The sequence below is a fragment of the Stegodyphus dumicola genome, chromosome 8, assembly GCF_044657685.1.
Source record: "Stegodyphus dumicola isolate Sdum_Otavi_A_Nest chromosome 8, ASM4465768v1".
Classification (NCBI taxonomy): domain Eukaryota; kingdom Metazoa; phylum Arthropoda; class Arachnida; order Araneae; family Eresidae; genus Stegodyphus; species Stegodyphus dumicola.
The window spans coordinates 53,000,923-53,022,039 of NC_140775.1; the positions used below are offsets into that span (position 1 = coordinate 53,000,923).

Here is a 21,117-nt window from a genome sequence, read left to right on the forward strand (position 1 = left end):
GCATTTAAAAAATCTCGGATTTCTTTCATTGTAGTATCTTTTTACGTTTTATTTCACCCCTCCTTCCTACGCATATATATTATGAGATCGTAAATCACATTTATAAGAAGCATAGTTAGAATTTGTTGCTGGCAAAATTATTTTTAGTGTGTGCTTACGGTTAGATAAATTTTTAATACATTTTTTAAAACAAATTAGTATTCTTATACAGGATTCTTTTAAAGTGATAACTTTATACTGCTACCTTTCAATTAATACAAACAATTATAACCCAATTTTAATAGGTACAGTTGAAGCAAGGCCAGCACCTGTGCATACAGGCAGGCGTATTAAGTATCTCCGGACTAGTCGTCGTAAATATTTTACTGATCAGAATAACTCCTAAGCTTCCGCCCCCCGACGGAATTCTAAGGAAGAACGCCCCGGTGTGCGGTCCGAGTGTCGAGCGGATTTCAGCTCTTTGTTTATTCTGAGTGCCCTCTTACCGCACAGATACTATAAGCTTACAAACATTTACGCCTTCCCCGGGATTCGAAACCGTGCCCTTCGATACGGCAATCAGCGTGTTTTTCGGGTATGCCTGTGTAACTTTCGTAATGATATGTATGTTATATGGCATGCACATGTATTAATAATGCAATTTTGATAACACTGTGACTCCGTAATTTTACTTATGATTTAATAATAGATCATTATCAGCCAGCCATAGTTGATGTTCTAATAGGCTATTTTATATACCTGGGCAGGAAGCCAACTCAGTAGTTAATACTCGCTTACAGAATCCAACTTTTACAGAAGGTATTGCAAAACAATTTAATATGATCAACAGAACAATATCTACCTTCCGCATTACTGAAATTCTTACAAAGCACATATAAAAAACAAGAAGTAAATTTCAGTATTTAAAAATAATAATACGAGGAAATGTAATCGACAATTTTTTTACAGCCTAAGCGATATGCTTCTCGGATTTCTGGTTATTTTAATTACGGCAAAGAATGCGATGGTTACATACCTAAGGGGAGTACTTTATAAGGGAAGCTGGCTCTCATTTACGTTACACCTGCGGTAAATCATGAAAATGCCATACAACGCGTACGCCTGGAAAGAACTACCAGTATTCAGCGACTTTACCGCTCAGCCAGTGATCTTTGAGCTTCTGAGGATTAAAACCGGGAAACCTTTTTATAGTTATTAAATTCATCGGCTATTAAAGTGGAGACCGTATAAAAAATCAGCCCATACATTTTTTTAAGATGATTTTTCATGCTTAAAATGTTTCTGAACTTTTCCAAAATTTTAATGGTGAACTCTTTTTTTGAGGTGTTAAACTACAGTCTGAAATACGGGTGGATAATACTACTGAACACTGATAGTATGAAAATCCTGGCGGGTTGGCTGCATGGGTATTTTCATGATTTTGACTATGTGTAACCTACATATGAAGTTTTTCTTTAAAAAGTCTCCACTCATTCCTGCCACTGCGCAGTTGGCCCTCTCATACGTCGTCTTATTCAACTAAACAATTTTTTTCTTCCGTGTAATTGGCTTAATGTTTTCTGTATAGTATTATAATTTTTGTTGTAATAAAATACCAAGAGGCGGAAAAATGAAATGCCCTCTCTTCCTTTACTGTAAATATATATTTACCTCACAGTTTATCCTGTAGTGTATATTACATATTTACAGTAATGCGAGCGAGGGCTTTTTTTGAATACGTGAATATTTTATAGCAATTACTTAATTGCGTACTTAGTTAAAATTAATGATTTATTAATTTTGATTTAATTAAAAATTTAACAAAATAAATAATAAATAAGATGATAAACATAAGCATCTTTGGCAGTAGGTTTCTCGTCTGAATAACGAGCTACATATGTTTGATTGAGTTGGATTACAGCAAACTAAGTCGTAGAGGAATTTTTTTTTTTTTTTTCCTCAGGATACTGACTCGTATTCACATGAAATTCAAACATTTAAGCTTTTTATAATTCAAAAATTCCCTTTATGGACTCAAAATTTTTTGTTTTGTTTTAAATCTTTAACATTTAAGAATTTTATTTACAAATTAATTTCCTAAAATATGCTTAAAAAATTAAATGTTGTTGGATGTAAATAATTTAATCTTTCAAATTCAAAATGCTAAGTCCAGTACTTAATTCCTTCACACTTTTAATTTGGCAACAATCGAAAAATTCATTCACTTTCTTAAATTAGGAAAATCCTTTCTTTACTTATATCACTTGGTAATCATGAACTCTCGAAATACTTACTTTTAACATGTAGCAGCATATCCTCTTTCCTGTAAGAAATGTTTTAATATGGAGGTAACTTGATAATTCAGTACACTGCATATTTCCCTATTTTATACTTGCTGTGGCTAGCTAACTCTTTCACTGATTTGGAAGCTAAGGAGTTGCATTACATGTATTTCTGTTCTTTGATTTTTATGTAATATATTTATTTCCTTTGAATTATTAAACGTTAATTAGCTACATAATTTTGTAAGACCATTTCAGAATTGTCCTTGCTTTTTTATATTACACTAAGAAATGTATTGCCTGTTAACTATTGCAGGTTATAAATAGAAAACTTTTTCCGGTTGTATTTACAAAATATTCTATATATTGTAAGTTTTGTACATTAATACATACTAATTTAAAGAATATTTCCTTTAAAATATGCAAAATGTTTCATGTATATAACTTATGTGATATGCAGTAGCCTGAAATCAATTCATAATTATTTAATATCATGTTCTAACATATAAGCCAAGATATGTGTTATATATTAAAATATATCCAATCTTTTTTGGATATTGTATTACTTAAAATTCCTGTGTTCATTTCTAAAGACACTAATTTTAATTCTCTGAGCATAAGAGTAATGTTAAATAACACTATTAGCCTGTTTACATATATAACATCTGCAACTACATTAAAAAATAAACTTTCAAAGCAGTAATTTAATATACTATCCTCTGATCATAACTGATTTAAATATTAAGATAAATACGACTACTTAATTATTCAAATCAAAAATTGCAAAATATTAAATCATTCACGTAAATGACGTTAAACATTATTTACGGATTTAATTCTTTACAGATAAAACCGTGTGTTTGGATCCTGAACACGCAATAATCTAAGAACATTCTTTCATAAGTGAAAAAAAAAAATTTAAAGCAATTCTGAAAAATCATTTGGTTAAAACAGATCTAGAACTTCTTATCTCACCTGAAATGTATGTAAACAAACATGTAAAAACTGATGTATGAGTGAACAAACAAAATTTTAAAATCAATAAAAATATTCTTTTTTATTTCTCTTGGCATGGATGGTTGCGTAGAATGGCATGTCATACATAGTACGACATCTTACTACTTCTTGAACATAGCACCGGTACGAATTCTTAAGTATCACAGATATAACAGGGCACTTAGCCCTGGCAGAAAAGCTCTGTACACGAAGTACATGTAGATATGTATTAACGTAATATATTAAGTTATTTACACGTTCAGTTCTATATACACAGTTCTTCAGCAGAATGTCCAAATATTCTCAATATAAAAGTCCCAAATTAAAGGAACGGTCTCCAGACAGGTTTGGATTCTGTTTTGTGTTGGTTAATAGCTGGAACGACGACAGGGCAGTGCGATGTCACAGATGTTGGCATCTCCTGAGGAATTCGTGAATGCATAACTGGACTGGGGCTGCAGATTCTTGTGTGCATAACAGGGCTAGGACTGCAACGGTCACTGGCTGCTGGGCTCAGGATTCCAGAAGACCCAAGTACATTGACGGGACTCGGCGAAGATGATGTGGTGGACATAGGTGATGTTACGGATGATGTGGAACTGGCAGGACTGATGGGTACAGTAGAAGGTGCATATACAGATAGTTGAGCAGGAAGAAGGAAGGCAATGTCTCCACTGGGAAGGCGAGTAGGTACCAGCTGGACACCTCCAAGGAATCTAGTGGAGTTGGATTCTGATTCTGGGGCGCCTCCAACCTGAACATGAACGGGCGGCAGAGGCGTTGGCGGAGGGTTGTTCATACCCGTCAGGCAGTTGGCAAGGTGGTTGAGCAATCGTTGGCGAACGGTGTGGTCGATGCCCTCGACACGACTCATGAATCGACTGACCTCACTGGCACATTCGGCGAATCCAGCACGGAACTTGGCCATCATTGAGGGGTCAGGTGTCATCTGTTGCCTTTGGAGGTTCTGCAGGTGCTTGACCGTCATCTCCAGGATGTCAGCCTTTTCGAGCTTTGAGTGACGAGCATTCTGGAAAGATAAAAAGAAGAAAATCATGAGTTACTCCATATCCAACGGTAAAACAACAAAAAGCGTTAAAAAATTATTTTAAATTAGGTGTAAACTGACAGCTTAAATTTGGTAAAGTTTTATATTCTAGAAACACTTTTAACTGAATAAAAGCTTAACCGAATAAGGAATTTAAAATTCAGCTTAGACAAGAGGAGTATAAATCATTTTCCTTTTACATTTAAACTTAAATTATATCATAGATTAACTGAATAAAATCTTAACTGATTAGAGCAGCATAAATCATTTTCCCTTTATATTTAAACTTAAAATATATCAAAGAGTGACAATAAAATCTTAACCGATTAAACAATTTAAAGAGTTAAAATTCAGTTTACACAAAAGCAGTATAAATCATTTTTTTTTTTTTTAAATATTTAGACTTAGAAAATATCGTCTTCAAGGACTGCTGCATGCAAATAATAGTTCAAGAAAATTAAGGATTACAATATCAAAGATCAATACTTACATCTTTTTTTAATGCATCCAAGATGAGGTTCTTGAGTTCAGTAAGACTATTATTGATTCTAGCCCTCCTTCGTTTTTCCATAATGGGTTTGGTACTCTAAAAAAACAAAAGATAAGCAATCGTAAGTTACATTGCCATAATACAAGTGTTGGAACATTTAGCAGGTAAAAACAATAATTCTCAGCATAAACAGTAAAATGTGACAAAAATAAACAGAAACTTACCCTTCGAGTTTCACTAGATTTTGTCACTGTCTTTTCTGAAGGCATTTTGGTTGTGGTGGTAAGCCAGCAACTCAATGTAAACACAAATCTATAGCAATGTCACAAGCAACACTGACGGAACGCGAGAGGTAAAGAGCGAGAGAGCGAAATACGTCTGATCAGAACACGTGCCGAAGCAGAAGTGTGGGAATTTTGGGGTCGGGTAGTAAGTTTTATTGCTACGTAGGGTCAGCCAGCCATGATCCTGAGAGCGTGTCGAGCCTCACTTTCCCACGGTACGATCCCAGGCCTCTCGACCAATCGGAAGGCTCCATTCGTGTTCTGGCTCGCGACGGACATGTGGCTCGATTCCAGGGTTGCCACACGTGGGGCGATAAGCAAGCGGACGCGTGAACAGGTGTGCCATTTTTAGTTCTTGGCAATATCCTAAAGATTTGGCAAGATTTGATTTCTTCGCCTAACGCCAGTGTCAACTGAAATGTAATATAAAAATGTTTAATGATTTTAAATGTTTCCAAATGCAATAAATAGTATGAATTTGGCCATGTAAATGCTCAATATATATATATTTTTTTATCTAAAAGTGATTTACATTTTTTTCCGTCAATTTTATTATGCGACAGGAAACAAATTGCTGGAACAACTTGCTAGATCAATGGTTTCTTTTAGCATAACAGGTTGCAATTAAAAAGTTTCATTTAGCAATGGTTGGGGACTTTTTTTTTTCATTCTGCTGTTGTTGGCTTATTAACTCTTGAATGGACTTATGTTTAAAGCAGTTTTTCTGTGTTGTGGTTGTTGAATGAAAGAGTGGCAGCTGTTTTGAGGCAGCGTGGGAACTGATCGAGTTGATCGTGGACCGGAAGCCCTTTTGTATAAAGGGAATAAAATAATGAAAATAAACAGGGACATTTTAGAAATGAGAAAAATAAAGCCTTGTCCTTATGTTCTAGGAAAAGATACTTTATATTAAACTTCAAAATAACAATCCAAGGAAAGTTCTGTAAATGATATAATATATTTCTAATGAAAAGGATTATACAAAAGGTATTTATAACTCATTAGAACTGTCTATTGACAAGAAACTGGTCTGCACTGACAAGAAAAATTTTTAGATAGATATATATTAAAATAAAAAAAAAAGTAGTTAGGACTTGTAAAATAACTGGTAATTGGTAAAAATAACAATTGATTTACTCAAGATTGGGGGGGGGAGAGAATATAACAACAGCGTATTTGTTTGTAAAGTTTTTGGAACCTTAACTGAAATTCCAAAATTTCAGTTAGATTCCAAAAAGCTAATTTGATTTTGTAGGATTATAAAATAGTACACAAATTAAACATGTATTAAATTAGCCATTACATAATCGCTCTCATTATTATGTAATCATTATACAGCCATTTTTAATTTTCTTCCTCTACAGAAATTTTAATCATTGCATAACTGAAATAAACATTATATAACCACTTTTAATTTCCTTATTAGGAAAACAATTTGTATACAGTTTAACACAATTTTACTAAGATTTCTTACAATTATATAATTTAAATTAAACGTTATATTATCCTTTAATTATTACATAACCGCTTTTAATTTTCTTTCCTTATTAGGACATTTAGTAGAATATAAGTTATGTAAAGTATTTTAATCATGTTATAACTATTATACAACATTATTTAATGTATTTATAAGAAAAGGTACTTATCAGTGATATATTTTTTTTTTTTTTTTTTTTTTAGAAAACTAATTCAAATCAACATTTAAGTAATGAAACAAATCATTTAAAAACGTTGTATTTTACTAATATTTTTTTCAGTTAATTCAAAGTTTAATAAAGTAACAATTTTTTTAAGCTTATACTTTTTGACAGCTTTGAAAGGTGTTTCTATTGTTATAGAGACCCCGTTCCAGAGAAAGAGTACTACTAACATTAGCAGTAAATAAACAAATAAAGAAAAATTATGGGTATAAAAATTGCCAAAACCTATTTTTTAGCAAAAAAAAATTGCTAAAACCAAAAATTATGGGTATAAAAATTTAAGTCTAAAATGATCCATTTTGAGATTTTTACACCAGTCACATAAAAATTATAAATGTTATCACAAAACTTAGGTATTACATTCTAATTTAAGAGGCCAGTAGGTATTCAAATGAAAAGGAAAATTAAAATAATTATAGTGCTATATGCAATTAAATGAAATATAAGAATGTGCCTCTTTAAATGTTGGAAAATTCTTCAAATCGTTGGATAATTCTGCAGTTATTAATGCAAAATTCTTCGTATTTAAAGTAGTTTCTCCCCTCCCCACAGATCTGCTTTTGTCTTCCCTAAAAAACGTATAGAAAAAATAAATAAATAAGAAATAAATTAAATAAAATACTTTTTATCGAGTTTGAGGTTTTAAAAGCTGTTAATTTATAAAAACTGAAATATGAGTAGAGATTTCTGTCAAAAGTTATGATTTCCAAAACATTGATAGCTGGATTCTAAATGGCGGGGAAACGCCGCTGATAAAAATTCATTCTCTTAAAAAAAGAATAAATAAAAATTGCCACTGTTGTCAAAAAATAAAATTTAACTTTTGAAAAATTTTCTGCTGAATAAAACCAAAAATCAGAATTTTCAACTGACTTTTATAACAGTTTTATAATAGCCACAACTAGCAATGATATTGAAAAAGTAGTATTTTTAATCGACATCATTGACAACTGTTATTTAAAATTATGTTGATAAACCACGGTATCATCATCAACCAAATAAATCATATAATCTTATTACTGTAACTGCAAATAATAGCTGGCAGTGATTCCAATCTATTAAAAAATACGATTAAATTGGTTCAACAATTAAGAATTCATTTAAATCCAATTAAATCTGAACAAGAAGCCGTTATATAACGATGTAGACGAAAACACGATTTTTCAAGCATGCGTAATTGTTTCATACCGTGCTTTATTGTATATCATTGATGTAACTCTTTAGTATTGCATAAATACTTAGAAATATAAAAGGTAACGGTCCCTGAAATATGAAATGACGTTATTTTATTCATGAAGGGATTCAAAATACTTTAGTTAAGGTATAAAAAAAAAAAGAATTTATCACAAAACTGAATTTATACAGCATTTTGCGACAAATGTCAGAATACGCATTACTTCCAAAGGATTGTTGCCCATATTTTATTAATTAATAATAAATCAATCGCACATTTGCAGCATAAACATGTAAACAAACCATTGTTTTAGCATGCCATCATTTTTCCATTTGTGTGCATCCGTTTAATCCTTAAGTTAAAATAAACCACTGTTAACCCGATTATAAACAAAAGCGATGCATCGCCAACCATGGCAACCCTGTGTAGCGCAAGTTCACCTTACTTCCACCATCTCCAATCAAATGCGACCCCCCTTGCCTGGAATAATCCCCCTCCCGACGATGCCGAAATCGCGACATATGCTGTAGTAGTAGCACGTGGCGGACTTTTTATCGAAAAGCGCATGCGCGCGAGTGTGGGAAAACTCCGCCCCGTTCTGAGAGAAGGAACTAAACAGCGGGCTCGCAGTGTAAACAACTGAAAAAAAAGAATAGGGGGAAGGGGGACCGGTTTCCCCTTGCCCACGCGCCCCATTTGCTTCCCCCCACATCGAGCGTGTGACGGACGAAGAGGTAGAGAGAAGAAAGGGGGGAGTCGGAACATTGTGCACACCCGGTAGTTGGAAATTATTATCCTCACGGAGGACGGTTGGTAACATGCCTATGGGGAATCAGACGTAGGGAAAATGCTTTAATCTCAGGGATTAATCAGGGAAAAAGCTCCATAAAAGGATTTAAACGATGATTTTTTTTCGCATCTCTCCCTAAATGCTGTAATTGCCAATTTCGCTATTAATTATCTCTTTATGTAAAGCGATTTTTTACTAGGAGCGAAAGAATAGCTATGTATAGTTTTTCTTACTTGTATTGTTACTTTACTCACCAGAAAGTCACTGGGGTGTTCTTATCTATAGAAATGTTTAAATTATTATTGACAATCCAAACTCTAATTGTGTATCAAGCTCAGATTAAAATTCAAAATATTTCTTTCCGTTCTCTCTCTTTCTTTTTTTTTTTTTTTTTTTGTCTTTAATCCAGAAAACAGAAGATAATTAGGGAATTGGATTTCAGTACAGCACACGTGCGTCTATCCATCAATTAATTTTCATGTCTAGACGAGTTAAATCTTGATTGATAAATTGTTTGCATCAAGAGATATTTCTCAGATTGGGAATAGCACAAAGCTGGCATTTTTTAGACCACAAGGATGCAATAATAAAAAAAAAAAAAAAAAAAAGGCGGCTGATATTTTAACGGTTGTCCAAAAAGGCTATTTAAAAGTTTTAAGATAATCTAAAGGAAATGTTATCGGCTCAGGTGGAATAGCGAAATATTTTATAAGATATGCTAGATGAATATACATGTAGATTAAAATGGAAACGTTACATGTCTTCGGCATATTTGAAGAGTTTAACAATAAATAATATAATTTTGTAAAAGTATTGAAAGTTTAGATATATCATGAATTAAATACATTTTTCTTTAAATCAGTCCGATTAAAAAAGAAATAAAAAATGAACTGCATCTATTGTCTAACTTAAGAACTGCGTCTATTGTTTTTAAATAGCTTATTTTTTAATTAATAATAGACATTCTTACATTTTGCCGAATGGCAACAGACTCGAATGAAAAGTGAAACAATGCATTTACAGTGGATGACATAAAAAATGAATCAACACAAAATCGTTTTTCGAGACGAAGAGGCTTTTTGTGCTAAACAGAAAATAAGGTCGGCATTGTGGTAGAGCGACGGAACCTGTAACTAGAAGCAGAATTTTAAATTTTTTAATTGGATTTGGAATAAAATTGAAAAGAGAAAATTGTTCAACATCTAAAATATTTGGATGCTTTTTTGTTATCGGCACCAGCTCAGAAATGTATGTGTGCATATATGCGTGCATGTACGTACATATACACATACACACACATGTACATACGCATGTGTAATTTCTGAATCCCTTCCCGATAACAGAAAAGTACCGAAAATTCTTTATTTTGCTTAGGACCTAACGTTAATTCTCAAACAGAAGCTCAAGCTAATGTTCTGTGCTGCTTAAAAATAAAATTACTTCTTTCCTAGGTAATCTTTCGATAGAGGTGCCTTTAGTCTAAATGAGCTTCTTTTCTTTGAAATATAGCAATGAAATTAGTTTCTGAATAAAATTCCACCTCCCTTACCTTATGGAACTAATTAATTGCATAGTCAATAAAACTTTTGACAATTTATATATTTAATGGTATCGTATTACTTTTATACCAATTTAAAGAACTGAGTATTATAAAAAAGGGACTGAGAATTTATTGCAATACCATTTATAATATTATTTTCCTACTTCTTTATAATCTATTACTCTAACTGCAGCATCAATAAAAGTTTTTATTTACCAGGTTTTTAAAGCGCACATCTTCCCGATTATTTTTATCGAAAAGATATTTCTATTAAAAATTCCTGTTACATGTAATATGATTTAAAATAGTTACCTTGTAATTTACTTTGTAAAAAGTGCATATATAACATTTTGCATCGTACTTTTATCTTTTTGCCTCACATGGCGAAACGTTTAAGCCTTGCATAAACTCGCTTTATTAATTACAAAAATTAATTTTCTCACACATAGTTATTGTCTATATTAGCAATAATTAATTTTACATATACCTATTTCAATGATTAAAGTAAAACTCACAAAACACAAAGAAATTCCCTTCCGTCTTGCGAAGCGAGGGAAACTTTTTTCCCTAAGATCTCAGCAGTTGGGAGACTTTGCAGTTTATCGACGCGTGGAACGCTGAGGGTGAGGTATATGGGGGGGTATTAGGAAAGGGGGAGCGTCGCTCCACGTTAATGGAATCCGAGCCATTATGTTGAAGGGGGGCTAAGGGAGGGTCGAACGCAAGCAAGTTGAAACTTTCAGAGCTGGATGTCGTGGGAACGTAACAAAAAATTCTCCAAAAGCGCCCAATTTGAGGAGGGGGGATAAAAAGAGACAGGAGAGGTGAATGAAAATGAAGCCAGTGAAAGGTGGAGAATTGTCCCCCACTGGACTCCCCTAAGAGGTGGTGCGCGTCTTACCATAAGGTCAAAAGAATTGGCGGTTCGGGGGAGGGGAATAGAGTCCCTTTTAACAAAAGCGCATCTTTGGCAGGTAGCCGCTAGTCCAGGAATTTTCGTACAGGGAGAGATATTTGGGGATTGTGACTTGCGGTCAAACATTTTTATAGAACACCCCACTTTATATTCATCTGATGTTTGCAATACATTGTAGCAAATTTAATTAGCAGCAATTTATATAATTAAGGATGTTTTCTCGGTTTCACTTCTAATTTGCAAAGTTAAAAATTGCTTTCAATGTGTTTTCTCTTTTGAACTGATCGCTTTTAATATTAATGCTAATTATTTAATTTCATTCGAAGTATAAAGAAGCTGATCATTGAGCTCTTAAAATACAAAATCTATTAATATATATATTTATAAAATAAAATTTATTTTTCAAATTTTGAAAGTTTCTGTGTAAATTTCAGATCGGTTTCGCAATTGAATTTCCGTCCGAAATGTTATTGAGTTTTAAAAAGCTGTTAAAATGAAAACTGTTTAATGGAAAGCGTCAGTGGAATTTAAAATTCAAACTGTATTTTTCGCTGCATTATACCAGAGTTTCTCTACATTTTTACCCTTGCGAAACTTAAAATATTATTCACGTTATAGAAAACTCTTCTACAGATATTACGTATGATACCCATATATTTCACAGGTAATTAATGCATAAATTAACATTTCATTTGGACCCTTAACAGTTCCTTAAAGGTTTCCACACTGAGTTTCTGAAAAGCTCTGCTGAGAAACTGGGTCAGATTGTTAAAATTTTAATAAATCGGAGGATAATTGATGAAAATCTTTGATATATTCAGAATTTATAGGTAATGTTCTCTATTCTTTAATAAGTATGTGAACAGAAATTACATTTGTAAGGTGCATAATTTGATTTTTATGAATGTTTCGAAAAGCCCTATAAGCCCTGTGAGCCCTAGAGGAAAAATGGGAATTGAATTGAAATTTTATTTTATTGAAATTTTATTTAATTTGAAATTTTATCTACGTCTTTTTGTATGTTAAAATCGTATTTTGGGTTTCATTCAATTTTTCTTCAACAAAACATTGAATTTTTTGTATGATGCAAAACGCTTTGTCAGTAAAATAGAAATTCAAAACAAAAATACGTTTGACGAAGTTAAATTCAAAGTAATAGATTTTAAGATATTATTAGCTTAAAAATAAGATATAGAGCACAATAAGCTATTTATATTTGAGCGCTATAAGCTACTAACTCAGCACAATGAGCTAGCAAATTAAATCTGTTTTCAGTTGAATATTTCTTTAACTATTAAACAAATTTAGAATATAAAAAAATTTAAAAAGTATTTACCATTCCAATTTTTCGTTGCAGTTAAGTTGAAATAAAAAATTTAATGCACTAAAAATTTAAAAAAGAAAGAACGCGCGAAAAATATCGTCCTCTTAAATTTCTCCTTTTCAGAATTATTTAGTTAACTGCATACATTTACTATCGATAATAAGAAATTTGAGTGATACTTCGGAAACTGTTTCAATTTAAAAAGTAAATAAAAAAAATGTTTTGTGACAACCACATGACTTCCTTGTACGGCCATTAAATTATGAACATATTTTGCTGCACTTTATTAAAACTTATTCACTCGAATTATTCTAACTTAATAATCGACTCCGCAAGGCAAGTTGAAAATAACATCAAAAACTGTAAATTTTGAAATGAAAGGAAATTATGATTTAGCCGGCCTTGACCCAAAACATCCCTTCTGTACTTAAAAATTAAACAACTGTTATTTCAGGCAGCCACCACTGTCTCACTACTTAAAAATTGCAGATCCTATACTTGGTGCAGTACTTGGTTCTTATCTATGACAATTTAGTGTATGTTTGCAACTTCAGCTTATTTTGACCCTTTCTCACTCATCAAATAATTGAAACATAACTTAGAATTACTTGATAAGGCACGCTTAACACTTAATTTATGTACTAACCAAATAATGCATTCTCCGAGCAATACTCCAGTTATCATTACAAATGTAACTGGAAAATTATATTCCGATCAATTTTTGGTCGTACGGGAGCCAAACTTCTTACATGAGAAAATCTGATTTAAATCTGTCTAAATCTGTTTTAAATCCATTTCATAATCCGTTTTGAAAAAGATCCTTTATTCCTACGTACAGAGGTCACTCGGTGGGGGAGGAACTGGTCAAAGTGGATATTTCTTTTGAAATATTATACCTGAAATTTATTTTTCTCAATTACAATTTTTCTTTTACTTCGTAAAAAGAAATAAGAAAGAAATTAAAAGAGTACTTTAACTGTCAAAACTCATATAAAACGCTATTATGTAATATGTAATAAAAATACTTTTAAGTGCACTCATCATTTATTCTGAATAAAATTTAAAGCTATCTTATGATAAATATCTGTATTCTAATTTCTGTAGGAATTCTATAAAAATTTTGACCAATTTCCCCGTTTTGAGACTTTATTTTATTAACAATATTAATTTTACGCTGGTTAGCAAGAAAATACAGAAACAAAAAATCTAAATTTCTGTTTAACTTTAAAATTTTATGGCATTTCTAAAGCAATTCTGGTCAAAGTCAAAGTTGGTTAGATTAAGTTTTCACTTAAGAAAAAAAAAAAAAAAAAAAAAAAAAAATGGTGATCGCGTTTTAATGTTAAAGGGACGGACATTGTTAATGTCCAAGGTGTCTAAAGAGAAATTCAGTAACAGTAAGAAAAATTCACATCAAATGTCAAAAAAATAGTAAATAAATAGATAAATATAGTGATATTTCTTCTAACATAAATAATGCTTCTGAAAGCAAACTTCTGCTATGAAGTCTGGACTGTTTAACCGTTATATTAAAGAAAGTGGGGTCACGATCTGTGCAGCCTCTCTGGCCTAAACTAAGACCTCTAATCTGAACTATTAAGATATAAATGCATCATTTAACCGCAGTTTGTTATAGCAGTGCTCACTTAAATGCTAAATCACGCAAGCAACCTTTGGAACTGTGGGGTGTAACTATTTTAGTTTGGATGTTTGAGAAAAATTACACACACTGGCCAATGTGAAAGCCAAGATCAATATTTTATTAAGCCACCTTTTCCACGGATAACTGCTTTGATTCGTTTGAGCATCGAGTCTACATGCTTCTGGAATGCATTTACGTTCAGAGAATACCATGTGTTGGCTATGCAGCCTTTTAGATCTTCTAAATTAGATGGAAGAGGAGAGTGCTGTCGGATGCGTCTTTCCATCCTATCCCACACATTTTCTATGGGGTTAAGATCTGGGCTATGCGTGGTCAGGGAAGGTGTTGGAAGTCAGACTGATGTTCAGCGAACCCATTTTGAACACTTCTGGCACGATGTATAGTTGCATTATCGTCCATGAAGTATCCGTCGCCATCAGGTGAAAATGCAACGTTGCAGAATGAACTTCATCGGCCTGTATATGTAGGTATCTCATGGCTGTTTATTTACCCTCGAGGAACACCAGGGCACAGCTTCCATGCCAGCAGAACATGCCCTATATCATGATACTCCTATCAGACCCTTGAGCATCTGCGTGTAAAGCAAGATGGATTCATGGCTTCATGGGTTTCTCTCCAAATTCGACGTTTTCCATCAGTACAAAATAAGGTGTAGATTCATCCGACCACATTACCCGTTTCAATCCTATTCTCAGATGTTCAGTGTCTTCTTTCCCGACACTATTGCACACAAATTCTTGCATGTCGGGCAAAAATGAGTGGTTTTCTCATACGCAGCCTACTATGCAAATCTCTGTGCATGTTTCGAGCTGAAATCTGTTGTGAAGAGCCTTGGTTGACGATCTGTGATAGTTGAAGCACTGTAGAGTCTCTGTTCTGCTGTTCAATTCGCCGGATACGACGCAGATCACTATCTTGAAGAACTGTGCTCAAAACGCAGTTACGTCTTCTAGAGGCTGTGGGTTCTGATTCCAACGTTTGAAAACCTTTGATATGGCTACTGTCGAGAACCGGCAAGATTTGTTATCTTCGAAATCGAGGCCCCTGCTAAACGTGCACCAACAATAAGCCCTTTTTTAACTGGTGAAAGATCTGTCGTTTTTCCCATTTTACTTCATTCATCGTAAAAAGCACTCTCGCACCTTACTTATACTAGCATTCTAACCACGTGCAACCAACATCATAAAACAAATTTGCGTACTTCATCCCTAGCATGCATTCAAATAAAAATCTGAAAGGTTTCTAATTCTCTGGCTAATTGCGTTATTAGAAATACAGACAGTTCCAGATTAGAAAGTTGAAGAACATGCCAGATTAGCAGAGAATAATAGCAAAAAGACATATGTCAATATATTATTTAAAATAAGACGAATAAAGCTACTTTAATTTAGGGTAGACTTTGTAAAACGTTATGGATCTTCAGGGCAATTAGACGCAAGTCCCCCATTTTCAGGAATGAAAAAAAAAGGAAAAAAAAAAAAAAAAAAGAGTACAAGAGGGTAACACTTTGCTAATCCCCCCTCATTATAAAGTGTCTGATTGCCCTCGATATCGATTGAGTTTCATTTAAAATATATGTCAAATACATTTTTTCACTAACTAATATAGAAATTAATAATAACTTGAAGAAATGGACAGTATAAATAAAAGACTGCAATTTTTCTTTTTAATTCGATATCTGTTAACTGTGTTTATTAATCAGACGTGATATGCCTTCTGGAACTAAAACCAAATAGCAAAGTGTACAAATTTCTTCTACCATCAGATTCTACCATCAGTACAAATTCTTGCTATGAATGTAATAAAAAAAAAAAAAATAATAAGCGGGTATTTGTTGTGCTATTCTACAGCTTAGAGAAACTGCCAGTATTACAGCTCGTTCTCAACGGGGGACTACCCAGCGAAATGCATATGCATATTCAACTATTTAATGCTGTGGCATACTTTTTATCTAGCCTACACAGCAGAATGAAAGAAATCGATTAGAATGTAAATCGCCCATATTTCTTTTGACAAATTTTACACAGCAAGATTTATGACATCGAAAGTTGTTGCTTGTATCAGCATGAAACTTATAATACTGATGAGTCATAATGTCCATAGTACTGGCTGAACAAGAAATCTCCCCCGTACAAAGTAAGCATGTTGAATATAGTATATTTTATATTGAACGTTACATTAATTCTCTTTTCTATTAATTCTTCTTTCTGTAATAATTCTCTTTCTCTTTACATTATATTAATTCTCTTTTCTCTAAATTAGGTTATTTGAAGCCAAATGTATAGAATATATTTATTTTATTCCTAGAGCGGGCCAGTTCTTTCTAATTTTTAATGCTACATTAACTTCCTAATTTGTATCGTATATCATTTCCAAAATCATATAGTTTAATTTCAAAATTTGGCGCTAGAAGGAACTCATCGGTTTCGCTTGGTAGCGCATGGTTACTACTGCACTAATACATTACTTTCACAGCTATCTTTGCTTCATAATTGTTGCCATGTCATAATGTGCCGCCACCCTTATATAAGCCGGCTACTGTTTGAAAACACAGACAACTTAATATAAGTGCCCCTGGCGCTCATATGAACATCCTTATACTTTGATAAAGGTGCCCATATAAAATCAGTTTCTAATTTGTAAAACAACTAAAACAGCAACCTTTGTAAAAGTAGCGGCAATTTCCTGCCGGTATACCGTTATGAAAGTATAGTTTTAGTTTGCTACTTGAGTAAATGAAATGAAAATTCTGCTTTAGATTGTTCTAAATTAATGCAAATAATTTAACTGCTTTAATTAAATTACGTCTTCAGTGTTTCATCAAATTCATAATCACTGTCTGCAATAAGTTACTAAATTGTTTACTCTTTTTTTAGATGAATGATCATTTACTGTTTACTTATTATTTACATAAAAGCAAACTATTCTGTAAATGATTTGCATTTGGTTCTCAAACTGTAGCTTTTGACAACTCTCTATTAGACGCTTTTATATTGAATTCTTTATATATGACTGTTATAAATTAATTATTGCTTTATTTCTTCGCTGTAACTTAGCTTTGCTTACTCACTGAAGCCGGATCAGCGTATTGATTATCAAATAAAATTTATTTCGTTTGCAGAGCGGTAACGAACCGTACGAACTATCCTTATGAAAAGATAGTATTCAGATAGAGATAGTAATTGTCAAATTCTAGCCGTATTTTTCATGCCTTAATTTTTTTCAGCCTCTTAAAATAATTTGCATTGCGAAAAAGAATGTATGTATATATTTGCAAGAATACTTGTAAAATTGTGAAAACGCGGCGGCTGAAACCGAATCTATTCCTAGCCATAAACAAGTAAATAAAATATAAAACTCATGCATGAATAAATATATCCAGATCGAGATTCAGCACGAACCTATTTTGATATTAATTTGTACATATTTTCAACCACAGAATCGATCATCAACAGACTCAAGAAACAGCATTTTAAAATTCGAGAAAATCATCAGGTAGAGTTGCAGTGCCAAACGTTGTTATAATTGACCTATTTTCCTTCAAGGCATTTTAGCAGCTAATTTTATCTCAATATATAATGATTTATATGACACGATGAGAAAGACCTTATTTAATTTAGCAATCGTAAGTGGAATGTTGACGGCGTTTCAATGCATTTGCAATCAACTTAACCATCATGAAGATTAAATATCCATTTTTGTTCCTGAGCTGGAACCATTCTTTAGAAACTGAATTTTTCATGATTGGTACAACATTAGGGGTACTAAAGGCGCCTCACAATTTTATATACTCAATTACATCTTATATAACGGAGAATAAATATAACTAAAGAGACGTAGATTAACTACGCATGAGCAAGCGTAGAAAGAGAGTGCGTGTATCATGGCCAGAGTATGAATAAGCTTGGCTACATTTCTTTAAAATTCTGCACAGCTATTGAGTAAGAGTTTTCGCACTGCGGTTAGTGCAGGGAAAGAGTGCAGACGAATTGAAAGGGGCTGTATTTTATTTTTTTAATTAGGAGTTCAAAGACTTATAAGGTATTTCTCCCGCCTTCTTAGTATACCTTCGTAGTTTAGTGGTCAGCACGCTGGGCACGAGGCCCGTGGTTCAATTCCCGGCGAGGAGGTTGCTAATTTTTCATCCCTCTTGCTTCCAATTAACCTAATGTCTTAACAAGTGGCGCCCGAACTAAAAAAGTTCTAGATGACGATTCTTGACACCCAGGGCACCCAAGGCCTTAGCCCTGCTCCACACTCAGGATTTGGCGACTGGGTTCTCTAAACCCGAGTCGCCCTTTAAAAGGGGGTGTATATAAGGTATTTCTCCCGCCTTCTTAGAATGTCTTCGTAGTGTAGTGGTCAGCACGCTGGGCGCGTATTCCAGAGGTTTGTGGTTCGATTCCCGGTGAAGGCGTTGCTCGTTTTTCATTTCTCCTGCTTCCAATTAATCTAATGTCTCTACAGACTATAGCCTAATAAGTTAGCATTTTGTTCCGATTTACCTAGTAATTCGTTAATAATCTTCTTCATATTTCTATATGTTACATATATATTTTTAAATAAGCAGATTCGTATACGGATACGTTTTTCGAAAGTAGTGAGGGTTCAAAGTTGGCAGATCAGTATTTTGAGTTACCACTGCTAGACAATTTGTAGATAATCATAAAACTTTGGTTAATTTGTTAGTTTGTAGGGTTTACATTTATTTTAACTAACATTTATTTTAAGCTATCTTTCCTGTCAAGCCTTCACTTTCCCCTAGAATTGCCAATGCCAGAGTATGTAAATTAGTAGAACGCGCAGAGTATTCAAATTTTAGCAGAGGTAAATTGAGTTTAAATGGAAGGGAAACGAGATTGTAAGTGTGCTTCTTGAATCGCGAGCGTGAAGGTTGCTAGGTAGAAATTTAAGAACCGCGCGTTTCGGCCTGTGTGCCTTTCTCGGCAGTTCGTTGAATCTTTCAACTTCTTAATCAGTAAGTTTGCTGAATCTCAGCTGTATCTTAGCACGAGGTTAAGTTATTTACGATTATAGAGCCTCGTAGATAGTGACTTCGTTATTTATTCATCCTGTCATTTATTTTATTTTTCTATTTTGTTACACCACCGGGTCGGCGTAGTTTGTGAGCGTCAAGTGAACGCAACTGTGATTTCTAAAGTGAAATAAAAAGGGATTTAAACCCTTCTTACGAGTTTGTGTAATTTACAGTTCATAGCAGTCACTACTACTGTTGCTGACAAGTTGGGGCCACGCAACATCATAAGTTACAGTTCTGAATAATTTATAGAGAATCAGCTTTCAGTTGAAGATGCTTGTCCATGATTTGATTTATGATCTGACCGGGTGCTTTTCTCACAAAATCCACTCGATTTAGACAACCCGCGATCCCTTTTATGCACTACAAACAATACATAAAAATGCTCAATGATAACCAACATTTCATTGTTCTACAAAATCTCTGTTAAATATGCTAATTTCTTTTTTTTTTCTTTTTTTTTTCTTTTTTTTTTTTTTAGAATATAAAACTTTTTTTTTTTTTTTTCCAGAATTTTGTGATAAAATATTCTTTAGTTTTCTCCATTATTTATCTCTAAAGATTAGACAGCTTCTTGTGTAAGGATTTCAGACGACTTTGTGAGCGCAGTAAAATGAAGGTGAACCGTCAAATAAAAAATAAAAAATAAAAAATTTAAAAAATCTGTCCCAACAATTTTATTGACGGTACTTTTAGTTTTCTTGAGAGATAAAGTCGAGAAACTTCAAATCTTTTTCTGAAAAGAATTTTACAGAAATAGATTGCGTAGCCTAGAATCTGGTTTGGTTTTTACGATTATGTGTTCATTTGAACAGTCAATTAATGCTAAAACTGTTTTATTATTAAAGGGTCAAACCACACTCCTAAAAAAAAGACTGAAATTTTAATTTGATCATGCAAATATTTCTTTTCTGTTAAGCAAAAGTAACTGAGAATGATGCCACTCCATGAAACTAAGTTTATGAAGATTAATTAATAATTCGATTAAGAGAGAAACAAATATACAGGCGATTCCAGTGCATATGATGCTAGTTTTATTATTCTTGTTAGGTTTCAGTCAAAGAACAAACACCTGCTTAGAACTGAAATCGTATCACCATCGAAAAATTATAAAAATGTATTGCTCGTGACATTCTCGTGTTTTTACAATGACAAATGTTGTATTGTTATAATTTGAAAGCCACAGTGGAAACTCGATTATCCGTCACCCACTTAACGATCAGTCCTTGTTATCCTTTGGTTATTGAGAGAGACCGACGGATAAGAAAAATCTGCCAGGGAAGAAAGAAAAATAAACATCGTTTTATCCTTTAAAAAAACCAATCATCACACTATAGAGACTATTAGGTTTTCCGATGTAAGTAACATGAAGAATCAACTATGCTTCTCCAGGAATCGAGCTATGAATCTTCTAGCTGGAACATACTAACCGCTTACACGCCTGTTAACCTATTAACTGCCATGATCCCCATTTGTAGATTTTTCTTAGTAGAATTTTGTATTTTGGTAACTTGTAATTAGGTTAGCAACAACGGTTACTTTTACACATTGTTGTTTAAAACTTTCTCAAGCCGCATGAGTTGTTGAGTAGTAGTTGTGAGTGAGCTGGAGAGCATTATTTGTAAGAAGTAAAATTTTTGCGAGTTTCAAGATTTCCGCATTTTCAAAACTCCGGTATGTCATATTTATTATGTACATCATTTCCAACTCCAGTATACTGCCGTATTCTCGTTATTTAATGGTTTTAGAATATATTTACTAACTATCAATGTGAATTTTATTTTCCGGTGTCAATCCTCACTTGGGGCTGATGGCAGATTTCATTTATGTTTCAACTTCTAGTCTCTATGTAAATATATACACACAGAAATAAATTAAATTGAGAGAAAGAAA

The 21,117-nt window shown here is 33.1% G+C and overlaps 1 protein-coding gene across 1 annotated transcript; it reads right to left on the minus strand.

Moving 5' to 3' along the window:
- Positions 1 to 3,291: 3,291 nt before the first annotated feature.
- Positions 3,292 to 5,232, minus strand: hry (bHLH transcriptional repressor hairy). Its single transcript, XM_035365517.1, has 3 exons — positions 5,020 to 5,232; positions 4,796 to 4,891; positions 3,292 to 4,287 (listed from the first exon to the last, which is right to left on the minus strand). Exons 1-3 carry the CDS (start codon positions 5,062 to 5,064, stop codon positions 3,580 to 3,582), a joined length of 849 nt encoding a protein of 282 aa, XP_035221408.1. The 5' UTR covers positions 5,065 to 5,232; the 3' UTR covers positions 3,292 to 3,579.
- Between the last annotated feature and the right edge of the window lie 15,885 nt (positions 5,233 to 21,117).

Bases quoted from the DNA above. Each gene is read 5' to 3' on its own strand.
- hry (XM_035365517.1), bottom strand. From the start codon at position 5,064: ATGCCTTCAGAAAAGACAGTGACAAAATCTAGTGAAACTCGAAGG. The intron at 4,892-5,019 runs GTAAGTTTCTGT...TTGTTTTTTTAG, and splicing joins AATCTAGTGAAACTCGAAGG to AGTACCAAACCCATTATGGA. The intron at 4,288-4,795 runs GTAAGTATTGAT...TTATCTTTCCAG, and splicing joins TGGATGCATTAAAAAAAGAT to AATGCTCGTCACTCAAAGCT.